Below are 20,723 nucleotides of genomic sequence, written 5' to 3' on the forward strand. Positions count from 1 at the left end.
GAGCCAAGCGAAGGCGCTCACGCCACGGCGGGCGAATGGGGCTTCGCAGCTGCCACCGGCACTAGGGGCGGCGGCGGCGCCTCCCCGCCTCCCCCGGTGTTCTTTTCTGTTTGGAGCGTCGGAACCCGGTCGCCGTGCAACGTGAGCGCCGAGCCCCGTGCGGCGCCGGCCGCGCCCCCGCGACCAATGGCGGCGTCGCGGGGGCGCGGCGTCCCGGCGGCGGCGTCCAATGGCGTCCGCCGGCCCACGCCCCCGGCACGTGTATCCCTGCGTGTAAACCGCCAGGGAGGGAAGAGGGACGGAGGAGCTGCTTCCCAGAGACGGAGAGCGGCGGGCGGGCGAAGTCTGCGTTGACGCGTTTATCTCGGGGGTTGTTGTTTCTTTGGCGTGTGTGTGTCCGAAGCCATTCTTCCGGCTGCGCCTCTCCTCCGGGGATTCTAACAGACACCGGCGGCGTTCCGGTTGCGTCCGAGGTAAGCGACCGACTGGGGCTGTGGGGAGCGGTGGCAGCGGGTGCTCTGCGTCGGCGCGCACCTCGCTCGCCGTACGGGCGGTCGTTCGATGCAATGTGTCCGAAATGTGTTCGGAAGAAGTGTGTCCGTAGGCGCGCCGATGCGGTGCGGTGCAACGTCGTATTTGTGGAAAGCGGCTGTTAAACGCGACCGACTCTGCAGGCGCTGGTCCCGCTGCCGTCATGGCGACATGGCGCTCCTTTCCAACTTCCAGTTTCCAACGTAAACATGTTCGACCCGCCGGCTGCTTTGACGGGCGTTTTATTGTTCTTGCGACGTTAGGGCCGCTCGTTTACAAAAAAAAAAAAAAGAAAAGAAAACGGAGTAAAAGGTAATAATAACAATAATAATATTAATAATAATAATAACAGTAAAGAACGGCAAAACCCAATACCCCCCCCCCCGCACCATGATAATAACAACTTTGAAAATCTGGCTTTATACGATAAACGTTTAAAATCAACCACAAACAACAAATAAAATGCTTCTACAGAGCAGGCCCCCACCTTAACAGATAACAACAAAAATAGGAAGAAAAAAAAAAAAAAAAGTCTACACCTAAAAGATAAAGGAAAAAATGTCAATATACAATAAAGCGTAAAAAGAACTAAAACGCAAACAATTGGTTGGTTATACCAATATAATTTATACCGCAATGTAGTGCGTTTGGGTCACCCCCACCCCCACCCCCACCCTGTTTGTCCTAAAATCCACGGGGCAGGTTCTGAAACGCGCTGTGATGGTATTTCGGTCATGTGAAGCACGATGTGCTGAACACTTTGTTCCCACTGTCTGCAATCGCAGTGCAGCGGCGCGGCGCTAACCTCTAAACCTGTCTAATCTGGCAAATCCAATTCCTCCTGTGGGAGTGTGCGCGGCCAATGCATTTGACCCGGGAGGTTTTTAATTTTAATTGTTTTTTTGTTAAATACCCCAACGTTACTCGCGGTCTTCTCATTGCGTCGCGTTGGTGTTTGATTGATTGTCCGACAGTTGTGATCCAGTTATTCATTTAGTAGTTGTAATACCCACTTCCACCACTGGGAGAAAACTATCGCGGCGACACGATCAACAGTTACCGTGAGACGTTTTTTCCTCTTCCTGAATTTAGTTTTCTGTTCATTTATTATTATAAAGTCCGTTTATATTTATCTGGTGGTTGAAATAACATTTTAACATTTATTTCCCATTATTGAAATGGTTAATCACAGTTGAACGTTATTCAATTGTAGTTCTATATTCTATCCACTGGAGGCCGCTATGCTCCACGCAGTAGCTCCCGCGTCGTAGTTGTTTCTTGCTCTGGCCAAATTGATGGCGATACAGATCCTGCACATTTCTTTGCAGGCTTGGTTTAATCCAAGACTTAGACAGCGTATTAATACAGGGTCATATATCTCGTGGATATCAGACCAATGCAGCTGACCGATTGTGCAAAACATTGCTGTGTTTGTGAGAGTCGTGTCATGTGATTTTATGCGTTTTGAGTATTTTCGGAGGATAAATGCAATGCGTCTTTGTGGCCCTCTTGTGGCACAGCTCACCCTCTGTCCAGTCTCTCACAATGTTGCCTTTGTTTTGAAAAGTAATACAAGACCACAGATACTACCGGGCTGTCCAGGCATTTAACACCTCTGCACATTGCAAGTGAAATGCACATGTCAGAAATGCATACACAGCGCGGCCTTCAGTGGGGGAATGGAATAGTGGCGTAGTCAAAACGCCAAGTAACGTTCCTTAATTTGCTGACTGCTTGTCATTTGGGGCTTTGAGCACTTGACGCTCTCACAAACGACGTAGTTAAACTCAGCAATTCTAACACCAGTGGGGAGCAATAATTTTGCGTAGACCGGCCGAGAGAAGAGGTGCAGTGGCTGACTTGGCAGAGATTTCACATGGCAAATGTACACTTTGGATTTGATGCTGTCTCCTGGAGAGAAGACTGCACGGCCACAAAGTTCTTAAGGTTGTCTCGGGGCTTCGTTTACAAAGCTTAGCGTTTACCCTCGACAGGTGATGCAGTACCACCATGTTCCTGTTTTGGATGTAATGTTTGTAACCATGATAGAGCACACGGCAGGATGTGACACTCCAAAATGCAATATCAGCCCTGCTCGGCCAAGGTCCAAACCAGGCCCCCCCCCCCCTGCCCCGGGGAGGGCAGTTAACAAGAAAAAGCTGAGGAAGTTGGAGGCAGAGAGAAGACTCGGCAAGGGGGATGTAGAGCTGGAGGTGCAGAGTTAGGCAAGGACGTCTGTGTGACAGAAAAAATGACTTGGCTTTGATTCTATTATTGGCACTCTTGTCTTCCAAGACTGAAATCCAGGGGGAAAACTCGCCAGCGCCTAAGTCCAACATGGGCCATTGTGCCCGAAGGAGGAATTAACGTTTCATCTGAAGGGTATTGAGGTCTAATTATGCTTAAATGTAACAAGATGAGATTATTAGTGATTATCGGTGACGTCCAGCCACGCATTCTTCAGGCACCTAGCACATTCACCGGGAGGAACTGGAGCAGTCACAGATATTACATAATCGGATTCCACTCTCTTTATACAGTATGTCACTGGGTTTGAAGTGTCAAACGATCTCCAACTACCCAGTGCTCCCAGTACTGTGACCTCCACTTGGGAGCCCTGAGCACCCAAATCCTCTGATTAATTTTTCCTATTTGTGTCCAGTGGATCCTTGTATGGAGCTGTTGTGAACGGCGCCCGTAGTTTCGGATTCAGCATTCGCAGAACACAAACACCATGGACACGGGGGACAGGGCCCGAGTTACTATGAGGTCGTTACTAGTATAGTTACTTTTAAAAGAACCAAGTTAGATATTTTCAAAGTAAAGCATGTGGAGGTCGTTTGCCCAGTCCTCCGCTAGAATAATAACTAAAAGTGAATAACTATAAACAAACATTTAAAAAAAAAAACAAAAAAAAACGAATAAGGCAATAGTACAATAAAATAAATAAAAGTACAATAAAATAAATAGATAAATAATAACTGTAAATAGTAATATATAAAAGAAAACATTGAGAAAAGCCTTGAGACCGATCTGCGACACCCGCTGTGCTGCGTGTCGCCGCGGCACAAAAGCAGCCCGAGCGGCCCTCCCGTTGGCTGACGGCGCCGACCAATCAGCGGCCGGCAGAGCTCGCGGAAGCCACAGCCGAATACACGTGCCTTGTGTGCTCCTGCTCCTGCCCCTGCTGCGGCTGCGCGGCGCCGCGGACGGAGCCTCTCCCCGGGGACGCGAGCGCGCGGCCCCGCGGAGCTCACCGTCGTTGTCCGTTGATGTCAAACGGTCAGACTGACGTCGCCAGCGTGGAATTAGTTGTTCAGCGGCTGCGAGGCGATGTGAAGGGAATTAGGAACAGGTCACACATGTTCACACACGCCGTGCGCTTGCGGTAAGGGAACGTTGTTTTCTCTCGTCTCTCTCTCTCGTGTGTGTGTGTGTGTGTGTGTGTGTGTGTGTGTGTGTGTGTGTGTGTGTGTGTGTGTGTGTGTGTGTGTGTGTGTGTGTGTGTGTGTGTGTGTGTGTGTGTGTGTGTGTGTGTGTGTGTGTGTGTGTGTGTGTGTGTGTGTGTGTGGCTTTATGGGGTGCGTAAACAGCAATCACGCTCCCTGTTTTTATCTTCGTTTTTTTTGTCAATAAATGACGTCGTTGTTGTGTCCCCGTTAGTCTGCGGAGGGCAAGTTCACGTTGGACAAGGGTGCACCGCATCACATAAATATGATGATGAAATCAATTTACAATCAAAATATTCTCTGCGTTAGGGTGCAATTTGTGCTTGAAGTGACAGCGTCGTGTGTTTCTAACGGACACTGATTGCGGCTGATAGCCTCTCCCTCCCAAATTAAGAAACATAGCCCCGCCAAAGATGATAAATAGGCGTAAATCAACTTATATGCCGTAATATATGTGGTGTATAATTCATAACAATTCCACCACCAAGATTATTCCATATTTTTTGCACAACAAAATATTTGAGCAGAAGAATAGGGCTATAGTTAGGGAAAACGTGTGACTCTTATGGCAATCTAGTTTTTTTTCCACATGTTAAAATTGTATTAGTTAAGTTTCACTTTCTTTAACTTAACGCATGCCTTGCTGAACCATTATTTTCGAGCTTAAATATCTACAGTACTTGTTTGCATAAAACCTGATCAAGAAGCGAATCTCATTTAAATGAAATTACACATTTCAGAACCCGTGAATGCTCACTCCTGATTATTCTTCTTAATATCATTTTTTTTTTTTTTTATCCAAACATTCAAAAGCATTTGTCTTGTTTTTTTTTGTATGCATATATTCATATTCCCACAGAAGCTAGGCAGCATTTAACCAAACATTTTCAGGATTTATCAGCCTGTGAAGAGAGAATGCGGTAATGATACATATTGGGGCTGGGCTCTATTGAGTGTATTTCCTGTGAATATCGGTGAGGGGGATTTATGCAGATTTTAGTTTCATGCATGGGTGGCCCATTAATGTGGAATGATGGTTAAGCCAGTGCGTGATCTGGTGGCTGGGTCGCGGGGGCATGGCCCATCCATGTATTCTAGTAGCCTGAGCACAGCCCAACTCTGCGACCTATCTGCTGCCGCTTGTGTGGCCCCTGGAAGTATGCATGGATGCCAGCTGGTCTTGACGCCCACTCACACCCTGCCTGCACCCATATTTCCAGAGAAAAATTACTCCCTCCCCTACTCTGTTAATTCCTAGCGCACAGGGTATGTCATGTGCGAGTGTTGATCTTCCATCTGACCAAACATTGTCTTTGTGTAACATTTTCATAGTTGGCGAGTGGACGGTTTCACTTCATCGTGGCGGCCTTCAAATGGAGAAGAATCAATTACTTGCAGTTGCCCATGCAGTCACTTACACATTGTTCTACTGTCTTGAGACAAATGCCCATAGGCCGTTCTGCCCTGTTTTTAGATATTAATCCGTACAGGTATGCCTCACTTAATGACAGCATGAAACTAATTCTACAGTGTACCCACTGTAATCTACAACAACAGTTTATTACTGTAAATATTATTGGCATTATAAATATGGCTGCCTTTACACTGTTATTTTAGTATTCCTACTGTATTCTCAATGAACAGTATATTACTGAAAAACGATTTAAAAAATTTACATTTCAAAATGAAAACCTCTGAAAATTACTAGCGTAGAAATGTCCACCATTAGTCATTTACATACAATACACTGTAAATTCAACACAAAATAACATAACAGGGTAATGCTGACATTGATAAGATCGCAATTACCTTGTTAAGTAAACCATAGGAGCAGGATGGGTTTAAGTGTGTGGTGTTTATCGGCAGGAGGAAAGCATTAGGTGGTAAAATGCTCCGTCCACTTCGGTGCTGGCAGGGTCAGAGTTGTGGAGGGGATGACGTCGTCCTTTAGGGGCTTAAAGGATTAATTCTAGCGTTATTCTCTATCCAGGGAATAAATATCACTGGACTTTATACTTGCGTAGGTGACACACCTTGAGTGTCCATTCAGAAATAGCCACTGATCTACGCCCACTGACCACTTTATTAGGAACACTTGTACACCTACTTATTCATCAAATTATCTGATCAGCCAATCGTGTGGCAGCAGTGCAATGCATTAAAATCTTGCAGGCATGGGTCAGCAGCTGCAGTTAATGTGCACATCAACCATCAGAATGGGGCAAAAATGTGAGGTGGGCTGGTTTGAGTATTTCTGTAACTGCTGATCTCCTGAGATTTTCACACACAACAGTCTCTACAACAGTCTCTCGGTAACTCAGATAACCACTCTGTACAGCTGTGGTGAGCAGAAAAATATCTCAGAACGCACAACACGTGGAACCTTGAGGCAAATGGGCTACAATCGCAGAAGACCACATCGGGTTCCACTTCTGTCAGCCAAGAACAGAAAGCTGAGGCTGCAGTGGGAACGGGCTCACTAAATCTGGAGAAATGTAGCCTGGTCTGATGAATCTTGATACCTGCAGTGGCACACAGATGGTAGGGCCAGAATTAGGTGGTAATAGCATGAATCCATCCTCTTAATACCAATCAATCACCGCTTGAATGCCACAGCCTATTTGAGTATTGTTGTTGACCGGGTGCATCCCTTCACGGCCACGATTTACCATCTCCTAATGGCTACTTCCAGCATGATAATGCACCGTGTCTCAAAGCAAAAGTCATCTGAAACTGGTGTCATGAACGTGATGATGAGTTCAGTGTTCTTCAGTTTCCTTCCCAGTCACCGGGTCTGAATCCAATACAACACCTTTGGGATGTGATAGAACGGGAAATTTGCATCATGAATGTGCAGCAGACAAATCTGCAGGACCTGCGTGATGCAATCATGTCAACATGGAGCAGAATCTCAAAGGAATGTTTCCAACATCTTGTGGAATCCATGCCAAGAAAAACTTAGGCTGTTTTGAAAGCAAAGGGAGACCCTACCCAGTATTACTATAGTGTGTCTAATGTTCTCAATGAGTGTACAGTATAATGCCACAGAGATCGTGAGCTTTGTTGACCTTGGAATCATTTCAATGAAGTAAAACTAAAATGTCGTTTCCCCCCCCCCCCCCCAGGTCGCCTTTAGCAACTGGAGCAACACAAGAGGGTGAGAAGACCAGCCATAGTGAAGAGTTCTCTCTTTTCTTTTTTTTTTTTTTCACTCTTGCTGGAGCCATTTTTTCCCTCAAGCCTTTTTAGCCCATCTGTTGAAGTGTTTCACGCCAAGAGTTCATCAGCGGAGATTCATCTCCAGAGAAAACTGAAGATAGCAAGGAATCGTGTCTGCTATCATGCTCAAAGCATGATCTTCTCTCCTTTAGTTTTTCAAACCAAACCTCCAGCTATGATACCCCTGTGTAGACATAGCGGCCCTACTTAAAATCACCTTCTGTTCAATTAAATCTAGTTCAGCTGACACCTCAATCCAGCTGTCTCAGCCCCATCAAACCCAAGTATGAGTTATGAAAACTGCAACACTCGTGCTCGGGTGGCCAGGTCCACCGAGAAAGACGGGGGCCAGGAGGCCGGGTCGGGAGCAATGAACTCCCCGAACAATGATGATGACGCCGGCCAGCCTATCCCCGGCAACAAAAGCCAGGAGCGCGGAGGAGGGAGCGGGGCGAGCATCTCCTCCCACGGCAGAGGGTCCCAGTCAGGGGGCTCATCGGGGGAGGGCCGGGGGCCCACCTCGGACGACATGGACGGACTGTCCAGCGGGAACGATTCCGGTGAACGGGAGAGTGAGGGCGGGATCGAGACGGAGAACAGGTCCCGCGGGCACCAGTCCACCCGCAGCTCCCACAGCTCGTCCAACGGCAAGGACTCTGGCATGATGCTGGAGAACACCGAGAGCAACAAGAGGTAGGAGGAGAAACTTGAAAATAATGATTACAGTAACCATTATTATTATTATAACCTTTCATACACCGCATGCAACTCAAAGTGCTTCACAAGAATACATTACATGAAAATAGGTAAATATTCTACTCAATTTCGATTTTCAGTTATCAGTTTAGACCTTGAGAGACCACAGAAAGTGATGCTGCGTTCCACGGAAACTCAAAGTGTAATTCGTGTCGGTATCCCCGCCCCCCACGTGACGCTGCGTTCCATGGGGACTCGGAAAACTGTAATTCGTGTTGGTACCTCCCCCGCCAGCTCCTACCACAAGTACATTTCAGACCTGTGGGAAATACTGTGAAATGTGCAGAAATGAATTGGGATGGGAGAGACGATGGAAGGGAGAAATCTGAGCCAAGCATCTGACTGATGTAACCGTCTGGCATGGTTTAAGAAAATGATGCATGAGAGCTGGTTCGGGAGTGGGAAGCCAAATATGACATAACCTTGCAAAGGGCAGCATGACAGAGCAATGCAGAGGCTCCGCGCTGCTGTAGAACTGCACGGTGTTATGTGATCAATTACATTTCAATGTCACTTTGGTGTTATCACGCCTTCGTCGCTTTTCTCCAATGTTTCAGTTGTCTCTGCCTCGAGCTGCCACGATGATTGCATAATCGCTCGATCACGATCTTTTTGCAAAATAGCCAGATTTCACAGCCATATTTTTCCACAGGATTATACTTTGATGGTGGCATAAAATGAACAAAAAAATGTAATAAATTAAGTTAATGGCAATTATACAGTATGTACCTCAACCAAAATGTCATGATCCTGAGAACCCGACCTCCGCTAGTCCCAGATATATCACTGTATCTTTTCTAGGTAGAAAAAGAAGATTGCATGTAATAAAAGTAAAAGTCAGAATCCTTATTCATGAAAATTAGCTTGAGATGCAAAATCATTAATGGATCAATCTGCAGATTCCGTTATTGATTCCATTTTCCAGCATGATAGAATACGGTTTTGTTAAAATGCACATCGCTAATTCGTATTTCATCGTGTCTATAAACGGCTGACTGACTGCCCCCCATTGTCCCTCAGCTCCAACTCCCAGAGCCTGTCCCCGCCCAGTGGCTCACTGGCCTACAGCCTGCTGTCCACCAGCTCCGAGCACGACCCTCCGTCCACGTCGGGCTGCAGCAGCGACCAGTCGGCCCGCCTCCAGACCCAAAAGGAGCTGATGAAGGCCCTCAAGGAACTGAAGATCCGCCTGCCCGCGGAGCGCAGGGGCAAGGGACGCTCCAGCACCTTGGACGCCCTCAAATATGCACTCAACTGTGTCAAGCAAGTCCGAGGTGGGGACAACATTTTGATTGAGCTGAGAACAGAATCCTCAAATAGGACTGTATGTATGACTCCATTTTCTGTGTTTTATTGTTCATTTCCAGCCAACCAGGAGTATTACCACCAGTGGAGCGTGGAGGAGTGCCACGGCTGCAGCCTGGACCTGTCCACCTTCACGATCGAAGAGCTGGACGACATCACCTCGGAGTACACCCTGAAAAACACCGTAAGCTGGAAACCCATGCTCCTGGAATGCACCAAATATAATGTAACAAATATACAATATTCACGGATTCACGCAATATTCATTCTCAAGCTTTCCTAACCCCTATTGCTCCATTTCTGCTTCTTTCCAGGACACATTCTCCATGGCAGTGTCCTTCCTGTCGGGGAAGGTGGTGTACATCTCGCCACAGGGCTCCTCGCTGCTGCGCTGCAAGCCCGAGATCCTCCAGGGAACCGTCTTCTCTGAGCTGCTGGCGCCGCAGGACGTCAGTACCTTCTACAGCAGCACCGCGCCCTGCCGCCTGCCGCCCTGGGCCACCTGCATCGGCTCCAGTGAGTAGAGGCAGAGGAACGCTGCTGTATGGCACGTTACATAATAGGCAATATAAAGACATAGTAAATCGATCTTAATAACATTTTTAAATTAATGGGAATTATAATATAATTATTATTTTTGGTAATGTTATTGAAATTTTAATAAATTACATTTTTTTATTGAGATAAATTTTTCTTCAAATGAAACAAGAGACAACAGATATAGGCAGGGTGGAACATTTCATACACAAGGGCAATTCAGAGTGCTTTACATGAGACATAAAAGCGATAAAAGAATTAAAAACAGATAATCTCTCTCTCCAGTTTCCCCACCAATGGACTGCACGCAGGAGAAGTCCATGTTCTGCCGCATCAGTGCTGCCGACCGCACGCACGGCGGCGAGATGCACTACTACCCGTTCCGCTTGACGCCGTACCAGCTCACCATCCGAGACTCCGACGACGCAGAGCCACAGCCCTGCTGCCTGCTCATCGCAGAGAGGGTCCACTCCGGATATGAAGGTGATCATCAGTAGTGCTCATCAGTCAATACACACAACTTTAAAATAAGAGGGAGAGTGACTTTCGCTGTGTAAATCAGGGTTCTTACCAGGTACTTGAAGTACTTGAATTTTGTGCTCGGGAAATTTAAGTGCTGGAATACCTGGCAGCCTGAAGTGCTTGAAGAGTTGTGCGTGTGTATAAACACTAGTATAAATAAGTGTGTGTGTGTGTGTGTTGACCCTTATATTTTTGAAAATGAATAGAATATCTCAGCCAAATGCACCAAAATAATCCTGTGAGACTTATCAGTTCCTCCCTTTTTCTGTCCACCAGCTCCTCGCATCCCTACAGATAAGAGGATCTTCACAACCAGCCACACACCAAGCTGCGTTTTCCAGGAGGTGGACGAGAGGTAATGAAAATGATTGCAATAGGCTCAAATAACTGTGATTATGTAATGATTGCGGTAGCTCTACATTTTGACACAATTAAGTTGGGGTTTTTTTTAACACGGCATTTTCGCGAAGGTGTATCTTTGGTACATCTCTGCTATTGCTGCAAAATACTATACTCTGTTAATACTCTATACTAGGAATATTTTATAGTAGTTCTGAATATAGCTGCATTCAAAACTTAAAACCTAGTTTTTATTCTAACTGGTCATGAAGACTCACAACACATTGCTTAAATAACTCAGCTCTTCCTGAACATCACAGGAGCTGGGCTAGTTGAACCCCTCTGCAGCCTTGCATTGAACTAACACAGTTAGCACGCAGAACTGGAGTGTCCCTTTCACTACACGCCTTGAGTCTTTCATTGTGGTTTTAAATATAAGAATGTAAATTCATATGGATTAAAATGTAAAACCTTTAACATTTGCGCAGGGCGGTGCCGCTGCTGGGCTATCTGCCCCAGGACCTGGTGGGAACTGCCATGCTGCTCTACATCCATCCTGAAGACAGGCCCATCATGGTGGCTATCCACAAGAAGAGTGAGTCCACATTCCTCTTTAGCATCTGTACCACCTCTTCAACCTCTGTTTACACTCGCCTTGAATACAGTATCATGAAACTGTTTGATTTGTGATCCCCAGTTCTCCAGTTCGCGGGCCAGCCCTTTGACCACTCCCCTCTAAGAATGTGCACTCGCAACGGAGAGTACCTGACCATCGACACCAGCTGGTCATCTTTCGTCAACCCCTGGAGCCGCAAGGTCACCTTCATCGTGGGGCGGCACAAAGTCAGAATGTGAGTTGGTGTTCACTGTCATTGAAGAAGAAAAACAGGTTTTCATTGCAATTAGAGAACCACATATGCAAATTCCACCCCCCCCTGAAATTCTTTCAGTGCCCCCAGGGGGCCACAGATGCCAGTTTGGGAACCCTTTAATCCAAAACAATTTACTCTTAACACAGTTATCAGTAGTCGTCCAAATGAATGTTCCAGTAATTGTTAGCAGAGCTTTAGAAAACTGCCAAACTGCCAAGTCACATAGTATCTCTATCCAGTTGTCTGTCAACATGCGTATCTTGCTAAAAACGGGTGCTATTTTCAGACACCCAGGGAGAGAGAGATTCGAAATGTCTGTATTCAATTCTTAAAAAAAAAAAAATCAAATCACCAAGCGAAAATCACCGCAAGAAATTACTAAGTGAATCATCAAGGCCCTTTGTCTGGTTTGGTCTCTATGCAGGACAGCTGTCTAACTTCTGGAAATGGACTAAACAATTGTTCTCCATTCAGTGAACTTAACCAGTAGCAACAAGACAAACAAACAGACAGATGGATAGTTAAAACAGAAAGGGGCTTCAGCTGCATATCTTCAATCCTCTGGTCCCTGTCTCTCTCTCCAGGAGCCCCCTGAACGAGGACGTGTTCACCATGCCACGGGGCTGCGAGAGCCGGCTCACCACACCGGATATTGTGCAGCTGAGCGAGCAGATCCACCGGCTCCTGGTGCAGCCGGTGCACAGCAGCGGCTCGCAGGGCTACAGCTCGCTGGGCTCTAACGGCTCGCGGGGTTCACGCCGCTCGCACCAGCAGCGCCTCAGCGCCTCGTCCAGCGACAGCAACAGCCCGCCGGCCGAGGACACCGTCGCCCGACACAAACCTGTAAGTGGACCTGTAAGTGGACCTGTAAGTTTCTTTGTCGCCCCGCCAACGGGGCGACAAAGAAAAACAACTCCATTTATCTGTACCCCAGAGATGTGGATTTGGAAAAATACAGTAAATGTAATGAAAAAGTGTCCAATTTATTAGTCAATTTTTATTTTGATATCAATAAAAAGGTTAATGAGTAAAATTGTGTTTTTATTATTTTTTATTTTTTGCTTCACCTGAGCAGTGACAATGATTTTCCCTCTATGATTGTGTTTATGGTTGTCGGGTCATGATATTCTCGTTCATGAGGATTTCAGTGTCTTTCACTTGCTGCACGGGCTTGGTGGACGGGCTCTCTGGTTGAGTGCAGATGTGTCCTGGCTCTTGATTTGTGCTGTGTTTGTTGCAGATGACCTTCCAGCAGATCTGCAAGGACGTGCACATGGTCAAGACCAACGGGCAGCAGGTCTTCATCGAGTCCCGAAACCGCCCGCCACCCAGGAAGCACGCGTACAGCACAGGTATGAGGCCGTGGCGCCAGGGCGCTAAGTCGGTCCCACTTATGCAATAAACCTAAAGATTAACTACAAATAGGAAATAAATGGCTATATACAATATACTGTACCTAATGATAAAAATTGACAGTAAATATAAACCTAAAATTATATTTAAAAAAAATTCAGATAAATAAATAACTAAACCTAAGAAAGGAACTATTTGTCAATACACATAAAAATAACTAGAAGATAGAAAAATCTAGAAATATACAATTAACATAATAATTAACAATAAGAATGAACTTGAACAAAAACAAATAGACAATACATATAAACTATAAATTGACAAATAATATAAATAAATATACCTAAATAATAGAAAAATACAAGATTTTGGCAATATACAATAAACTTAATGATGAATAAGCTGGCGTTGCACAAAAGTGCCCAATTTGTTAGTGTATTTTTATTTTGATATGACTGAAAAGGTTCATGAGGAATATTTTATTGAGTTAAGGGGTAACTTAAGTAATTAAAACTTCAACTAATAGTGTTTTCTTCGCCGTCTCCAGGCGTGTCAAGCGGGTTCCGGGCCGTGGGCAGCGACCCCATCAGCAGCCTGCTGGCCGACATGACGGGGCCCTCCAAGGCGCTGGTGCACACCCCGCTCCTCCCCAAAGAGCCACCCACCGCCTACTCCTACCAGCAGATCAACTGCCTGGACAGCATCATACGGTGCGTTTCACCACATTTATTTATCCTTTTCCTAACTCTTTTTATATCTGATTGAGTCGATATTACATCAAATGATGACTCCTGAAATCCTGCCCCAGTCACCCAGCCCTACCTTTCAGATTCTCATCTCTGATCCCTCACACTGTTAAAACTATGGCGAGAAGTTCCCAAACAAAGAATGTTGTCGGCGGGAAGCTCTGATCCATCCATACATCTAGATAACTGGATATTGTCCTTTCTCCCCGCAGGTACCTGGACAGCTGTAACATTCCCAACACGATTAAGAGGAAGTGCGGCTCGTCCTCCTGCACCTCTGACGACGACAAGCAGGAGGCTGGCAGAAACGACAAGAGCAAAGGTGTGTGCGCGTGTGTGTCAACGGTGCTGAACGGACATCTCGAGTCAGCCGCGACCAATAGCCGTCGTAACGTCATAGCAAAAAGATGTGTTGATGTTCTGTACATTATGTAACAGTGCATGGATAGCGTCAAACCAGAACATGTTAGAATGGCTAGAATGCACAATCTGCGTGGTATTTTCAGCAAAACTTCAAAAACAGGTTTCTGAAATCCCTTTGAGAATGTGGTGACTTTTATGTGAATTTAATCTCATCAAAGGTATTTTTTCATCTTCTCTGCAGGTGTGTCAGTGAGTCGGGTGCGGGAGCCGTCCCCGCTGCCCCCCCTGGCCCTGGCCAGCAAGGCGGAGAGCGTTGCCTCGGTAACCTCCCAGTGCAGCTTCAGCAGCACCATTGTACACGTGGGCGACAAGAAGCCACCCGAGTCAGGTGGGCGTGGCCTCCACATCCTCCCCCCCCGTCGGCGTTTTTGTTAAAAGTCCTAAATGTTAGAATTCGACTTAGAATTCAGTCTCATAACCTTGCTCCCTTTGCTCCCTCCACAGACATCATCATGGAGGAGGCCCCGCCCACTCCTACATTGGTCCCTCCTGCCACCACGCCCACTCTGCCCACCACCCTCACCCCGTCCCCTCCTCCACCCCCGCCTCTCCTAGCCGCCTCCATCCAGCCGGAGAGAGACGGGCGGAGAAGCACGTGCGGAGGAGGCGCAGGGCGCCTGGGCCTGACCAAGGAGGTGCTGTCGGCCCACACCCAGCAGGAGGAGCAGGCCTTCCTGGACCGCTTCAAGGACCTGAGCAAACTGCGCGTCTTTGACCCCACCGCCTCCTCCACGGTGCGCTGCCATGCCACTGCCACCAACCCCCTGTCCAGAGGTACAGACCATTTTGTGGAAAACAATCATCCGCATCATTCATTCCTCACATGCATTCTGAGGTTAAAGGGCTGCTCCTTTTAACCAGTGAAGTTGTAGATCTAGTTTTTCCTCTTATACCGTTTTTACACCAAAATTAGCAAGTATACCCAGGTTTTTTTTAAACCGGGGTAAACCCACTTAAAATAGGTGATTGACGCCTTTCCCATTGCCAGTAGACAAGTAACTTCTAATTTTGGATTCTAAATCGTATATGAAATGATTGAATGGTACTCTGATATTCCTGCCTATTTACGCGCCACGGTCCGCACCAAACTTCATCACGCCGGTAAAGAGACGAAAATAAGGGTGTCTACCTGAGTGACGTGTTGCCATCACAGACGATCTGTACCTGAGCCGTTTAATACCTGTGACTATTGCAGAGTGATTTTTCACGGGAATGAAACCTACATGTAAGCTTTCCCACTAATGACAACTGCCAGATGTTAGCGGGTGTTACCGGATTATTGGTGTCGTGGAAAAATTGTATTATTAAAGGCACCCTCTCATCTTCCCTCCTCAGGCATCCGGTGTTCCCGTGACTACCCGGCTGCAGGGGGCAGCACCGGCCACAGGCGTGGCCGTGGGGGGAAGAGGGTGAAGCACCAGGAGACATCGGACCAACACAGCTCCATGGACCTGGGTGGATGCCTCCGTGACCCGGTGGGCAGCGGGGCGGGCCCCCTGCCCCTCAACATGCCCCTGGGGGCCCCGACCAACTCCTCCTCCTGGCCCACCTCCGTGGGTTCCCAGGCCAGCATCCCCTCGGTGCCCTTCCCCCCCGGCATGCTCCCCATTTACCCCATATACCCCCCCATCCCACAGCCCATCCCGGACCCCTCCCGCTTCCCCGCCGGCCCTATGGTGCCCCCGATGATGGCGCTGGTGCTGCCCAACTACATGTTCCCCCAGATAGGGACGCCCATAGCTCAGCCTGGCCCCAACCCTGTGCCCTTCTACAACCCCAACTTCCCCTACGCCAGCGCCCCCCCGGCGGAGCCCATGACCCCCATCATCTCTACCGTGGTCCCCCGCGCCCCTTCACGCAGCAGCACCCCCCAGTCCTGCAGCCAGACCCCCGCCGACCGCGAGGGCGCCGAGTCGCCGCTCTTTCAGTCTCGCTGCTCATCGCCCCTCAACCTGCTGCAGCTGGAGGAGTCGCCTAGCAACCGCTTGGAGGTTGCTACAGCGCTGGCAGCTTCGCAACAGCCCACACCCCCTGTGCAAGGGGGCGGGGCCACATGCCAAAGCTCAGCCAATCAGAGGAGCTCCACCAATACCTCTAAGGAAAATGAAAACGTGAGCAGGGTCTTACAATTTATACCTGTACATATAAGAATATCTTGAATAATAACTAAGTAAAGAAAGCATCATATTTGAATTAAAATTAATGTTAATGATTATGGTTGTTTGTGTCTTCCCCCAGGCTGAAGCCAATGAGTCCAATCAGGATGCCATGTCCACCTCCAGTGACCTGCTGGACCTCCTGCTCCAGGAGGACTCCCGCTCGGGCACCGGGTCAGCCGGCTCGGGGTCCTCAGGGACCCGCTCCTCGGGGTCCGGCTCCGGCTCCAACGGCTGCAGCTCCTCCGGCACCAGCGGCACCCGTAAATAGACAAACTCCCTCCCGTTTCACCTCCAGTCTCACTTAGTACAATCTTGAAATCTTAAAGCTAGACCCTGTTGACCTTTGACCGCTCTCCTGTCCCAGGGAGCAGCCAGAGCAGCCACACCAGCAAGTACTTTGGCAGCATCGACTCTTCAGAGAACGACCACTCCCGCAAGCAGCCTGCAGGGGCTGGCAGCAGCACCGGGGGCGACGGCGGCGAGGAGCAGTTCTTCAAGTGCGTCCTGCAGGACCCCATCTGGCTGCTGATGGCCAACACCGACGACAAGATCATGATGACCTACCAGCTCCCCGTCAGGTATGTTTCCTACCATCACTTTACCCAAGTTCCATCGCTTCACTTTGAGAAAAGAACTGATATATAAAAGGTAGAAATCAGAATTTCAATTTTTTCGCCCCATACCTCATGTGATCGCAGTTGATATTTTTTTTCCTGATTCTCAAATCGAATTTACATACAGCCAATCAGATCATAGCATCACACTACGACCATATGAGGACGTTCCTCTCTAAACCATTTTAAGTTGGTACCCGTCACTCATGGATCACCATCACTTATGAATATTAATGAGGCAGAGACCACGCCTAGTTCTGGAGGTGGTTGAGAGTCGTCATGGATAAAACTATAGAAAACATATTGGTCATTAACACATTTACGAAATCCTGCTGAATGTTTTATAAAACCTGGAAGTAGTTTGAGATTATTTATTGCAGGGTCAAACTTCATCTCAGTCACATGATATTATGTCGGCTTCATATTGCCAGCTTTGTAGTGACCATGTCCCCCCCCCTCCCTCTCCGTGTGCCAGGGACATGGAAACGGTTCTGCGGGAGGACCGTGAGGCGCTGAGGGCCATGCAGAAGCACCAGCCCCGCTTCAACGAGGAGCAGAAGAGGGAGCTGAGCCAGGTCCACCCCTGGATCCGCACCGGGCGCCTGCCCCGGGCCATCAACATCTCTGTGAGTAGTATAAAATGGGCTGCCTGTAATAAATGTAGATTGTGTGGGGGGGGGGGGGTTACACAGATTTGTGCGTGCGTGCGTGCGTGCGTGCGTGCGTGCGTGCGCCAGGAAATGTAAAACAAACCAAGAACTAAATACGGCAGTTGGCACAGCCCCTGGTCTGAGTGAGTTGAAGCGGAGTGTTCCCCCTGGTGGCCACAGACATTCATTACTGTGAGAATGGTCACGTAGCCAACAGGTGGCAGTGTCACGACGTGGTTTCCTACGAGGATACAAAGTCATGTCAGCTACCATCCAGCCCCCTCTGAGGGCACATTTTAAATAATAATAAATGTGGGGGGGGGGAATTTTACAAAAAAACGAAGATGAACAATAAACCTTAATGACAAGAGTACGGACCGAGAGTGGAATTATCAAGTGTCTTTACGTTCCCCTCGTCAGCACAAGTTAAAGGACCATACAGGTGTCCTTTAACTTGTGCTGACGAGGGGAACGTAAAGACACTTGAATACCTCTGACCGTTTTCCTAATGATAGCTCACATTTTTGGATTCTTAAAGCAAGATTGTCTCTCTCTCTTCAGGCTTTGGGGAAATTAGAGCTATGGCACAAACTGACTTGGGCTGAAACTCAATTTGACACCTCTACGGTCCTTTAAGGTTGAGGGGGAGTTTGCGTCTCTCGAAAGATAATATCAAAATCTAATCTTCTCTCTCTCTCTCTCTCTCTCTCGCCCCTCCCCAGGCCTGTACAGGCTGCAAGTGTCCCCCTGTGGTGCCCCCCGCCACGCCCTTCGACGTGGAGATTCACGAGATGGAGCTGTGCGGCGTGCTGCCCACACACGAGGGCGCCACCGAGGCAAAGAAAGCCCCGGCAGACACCGCCATGGACCAGTCCCACCCCGAGGAGGAGGAGGAGGGGGAGGAGGAGGAGCGGGAGGCGGCCAAGCCCGGCGTCGGCCAAGACGACCAGGAAATGGCGACGGAGGCGCAGGAAGTGAGCTCGCCGGCCGATGGGACAAAGCGCGTCAGGGACGGAGTGTGACGGGACGACGACGTCAGATGAACGACGATGAAGATGCACCTTGCTGCTTTGAACAGGAGGGGGGGGGGCGCGCTCAGCTCAGTTTTCCCTGTGCCGAGTGGAACCCCTCCCCCCTCGTCGGCCATGCTGGGGGGGGTGGGACAGGCCCTGAGGTCGCCCTTCTCCCAAACACCCCGACGACACGCAAAGCACCTTGTACAATGGAGATGCCTCTGAAGGCAACGGTGCGATGATTTTTAAAATGGAGGACGGTGCAACGCCGAGTGTGTCAGAGTCCAAGTTGGGACGTTCCCCCAATCAGCGATTGTGTTTCCTGTTCCCCCAGAACAATCAGAATGGAAACACTTAAGTTATCTTTTTGTTGTTGTGGGGGTTTTTTTTGTTTTGTTTTTTATACATAAAAAAAAAAAAATCTTAAGTTTACCTTCACCTGTACATTGAGAATCATGTTGACTTTATTTTGTAAGCATTGTATATTTTTATACTTTCTGTCTGTACATACAGTTGTTGGGAGGGGGGGGGGGGGGGCGTCACGTAGGTTAGAACCGAGAAGTGAAATGGTGACGTGTAAATAGGAATTGTTTTTCCCGCGGAAGGAGGAAAAACACAATCCGGCGACCACCTCTGCGTAAAAGACGGAGCTCTCCTTTCTTTCTTTCTGGCCGCACGACACCGTCCAGGCATCGGAACACGGGACGACGGGGCGCGGAACCCACCCCCGCAGGGGACGGTGGCGGTTTCCCCTCCGGCCGGGCATTAAACATTAAAGGACGTCCGCGCGACGAGGCGCCGTTCTCTGGACGCGCCCCAGCGGACGGAGCGACGGATCAAGAAGAGGAGAACAGAGGCGGAACGCGGGTCTTTCCCGGCGCCTCCAGAATCTGGACCGTTCCCCGTGGTTTGACGAGGTGCTGAACCCGCGCGGGACCCGTGGAGGTTTTTCTCCCGCCGCCCGGGCATTAAACACTAAATGTCGTCCGTGCGAAGAGACTGAAGAGGAGAAAGGAGAACACGGGGCGCCGAGAGCCTGGACTTGTTTCCTTGAGTATATTTTCCCTCCCCGCACCCTCTTCCTGTGGCACTGTTACCGGTTGTGTGGAATCCTCTATTTGTAAATGGCGTCTGTCGTGGTGTGTCCGTAGCGACAGTTTCTAAATATTTTTGTGAAATTCTTTGTACAAAAAAGCAAATAAAATTGACTTGGAAATGTTTCCAGATGTGCGTTGTTTTTATTTTATTCTCGTGTTTTAAAAACAATTTGGAAAGCAACACGGATGTGACACCAAGTCCAGCAATTAGACGGTCCCGTTCGACGCAATCGTCGAATAAAACTCTGCGAGCAAACATTTACGTTCCCCCTCACGATTTGTTTTTATCGCATTGTTCCTCCCGTGCCGTCTATTGTGGTGGAAGGTTGTTTTTCGCAGCATTCGGACCTGGCAGAGGAGGAAGAAGAGGGAGAGAGAGAGCGTCCAGACAGCCTTACTTCACCACATCTCCCTTTTATACTCGCTGCGGTTTCCACCCCGGGCTGCTGCCCGCGGCTTAAAAAAGACAAGGAATGGCCTCATTTGGAGGAGGGGAAGAAAAAAACAAAAAAACAAAAACGCAGGCACAAAGTTCACGTGAGTTCATGTTTTGGGATTCTGATCAGAACGGCGATTGGGGGTTTCACGGTATTCCAGCCTCCCGCTGGTAACGAGCTGTTTTTATTCAAGACTGGATTGCTGTACAGAGCTTTAAAAAGGAAAAAATTGAGTTATTGGATAAATGGGATGGTGGCTGTGTTTGAAACGTCTCAATAAGGTTTTTCAAAAAAAATAGGAACCCAATGTTTCAAAATGATCACACCTGCCTAATATTGTGTAGCTCCCCCTAGGTGCTACATGTCAAAGTAACATCCACATGAATGCCAGGACCACAGGTTTCCCAACAGAACATTGCCGAGAGCCTCACACTGCCTCTGCTGGCTTCTTCCCACAGTGTATCCCGGTGCCATCTCTTCCCCAGGTAAGCGAGGCACACACCTGGCCATCCACATGATGTAAAAGAAAACGTGATTCATCAGACCAGGCCACCTTCTTCCATCGCTCCGTGGTCCAGTTCTGATGCTCACCTGCCCATTGTAGGTGCTTTCGGAGGTGGACAGGGCTCAACACACACCGGTCTGCGGCTACGCAGCCCCATACGCAGCAAGCTGTGATGCCCTGTGTGTTCTGACACCTT

The 20,723-nt window shown here is 48.4% G+C and overlaps 1 protein-coding gene across 1 annotated transcript; it reads left to right on the forward strand.

Annotated features, from left to right (window-relative positions):
* Positions 1-309: 309 nt before the first annotated feature.
* per1b (period circadian clock 1b) lies at positions 310-19,708 on the forward strand. The gene is made up of 20 exons (XM_080022969.1): positions 310-473; positions 7,106-7,892; positions 8,976-9,229; positions 9,323-9,444; positions 9,575-9,776; positions 10,083-10,280; positions 10,596-10,674; positions 11,147-11,253; positions 11,356-11,509; positions 12,115-12,373; positions 12,771-12,882; positions 13,431-13,593; positions 13,842-13,951; positions 14,234-14,380; positions 14,497-14,826; positions 15,388-16,163; positions 16,291-16,471; positions 16,576-16,789; positions 17,301-17,451; positions 18,198-19,708. The coding sequence occupies exons 2-20, from the start codon at positions 7,486-7,488 to the stop codon at positions 18,495-18,497; spliced, it is 4,266 nt and encodes a 1,421-aa protein (XP_079879095.1). The 5' UTR covers positions 310-473; positions 7,106-7,485; the 3' UTR covers positions 18,498-19,708.
* Positions 19,709-20,723: the final 1,015 nt, after the last annotated feature.

This window comes from Zeus faber, assembly GCF_960531495.2.
Source record: "Zeus faber genome assembly, chromosome: 22".
Classification (NCBI taxonomy): Eukaryota; Metazoa; Chordata; class Actinopteri; order Zeiformes; family Zeidae; genus Zeus; species Zeus faber.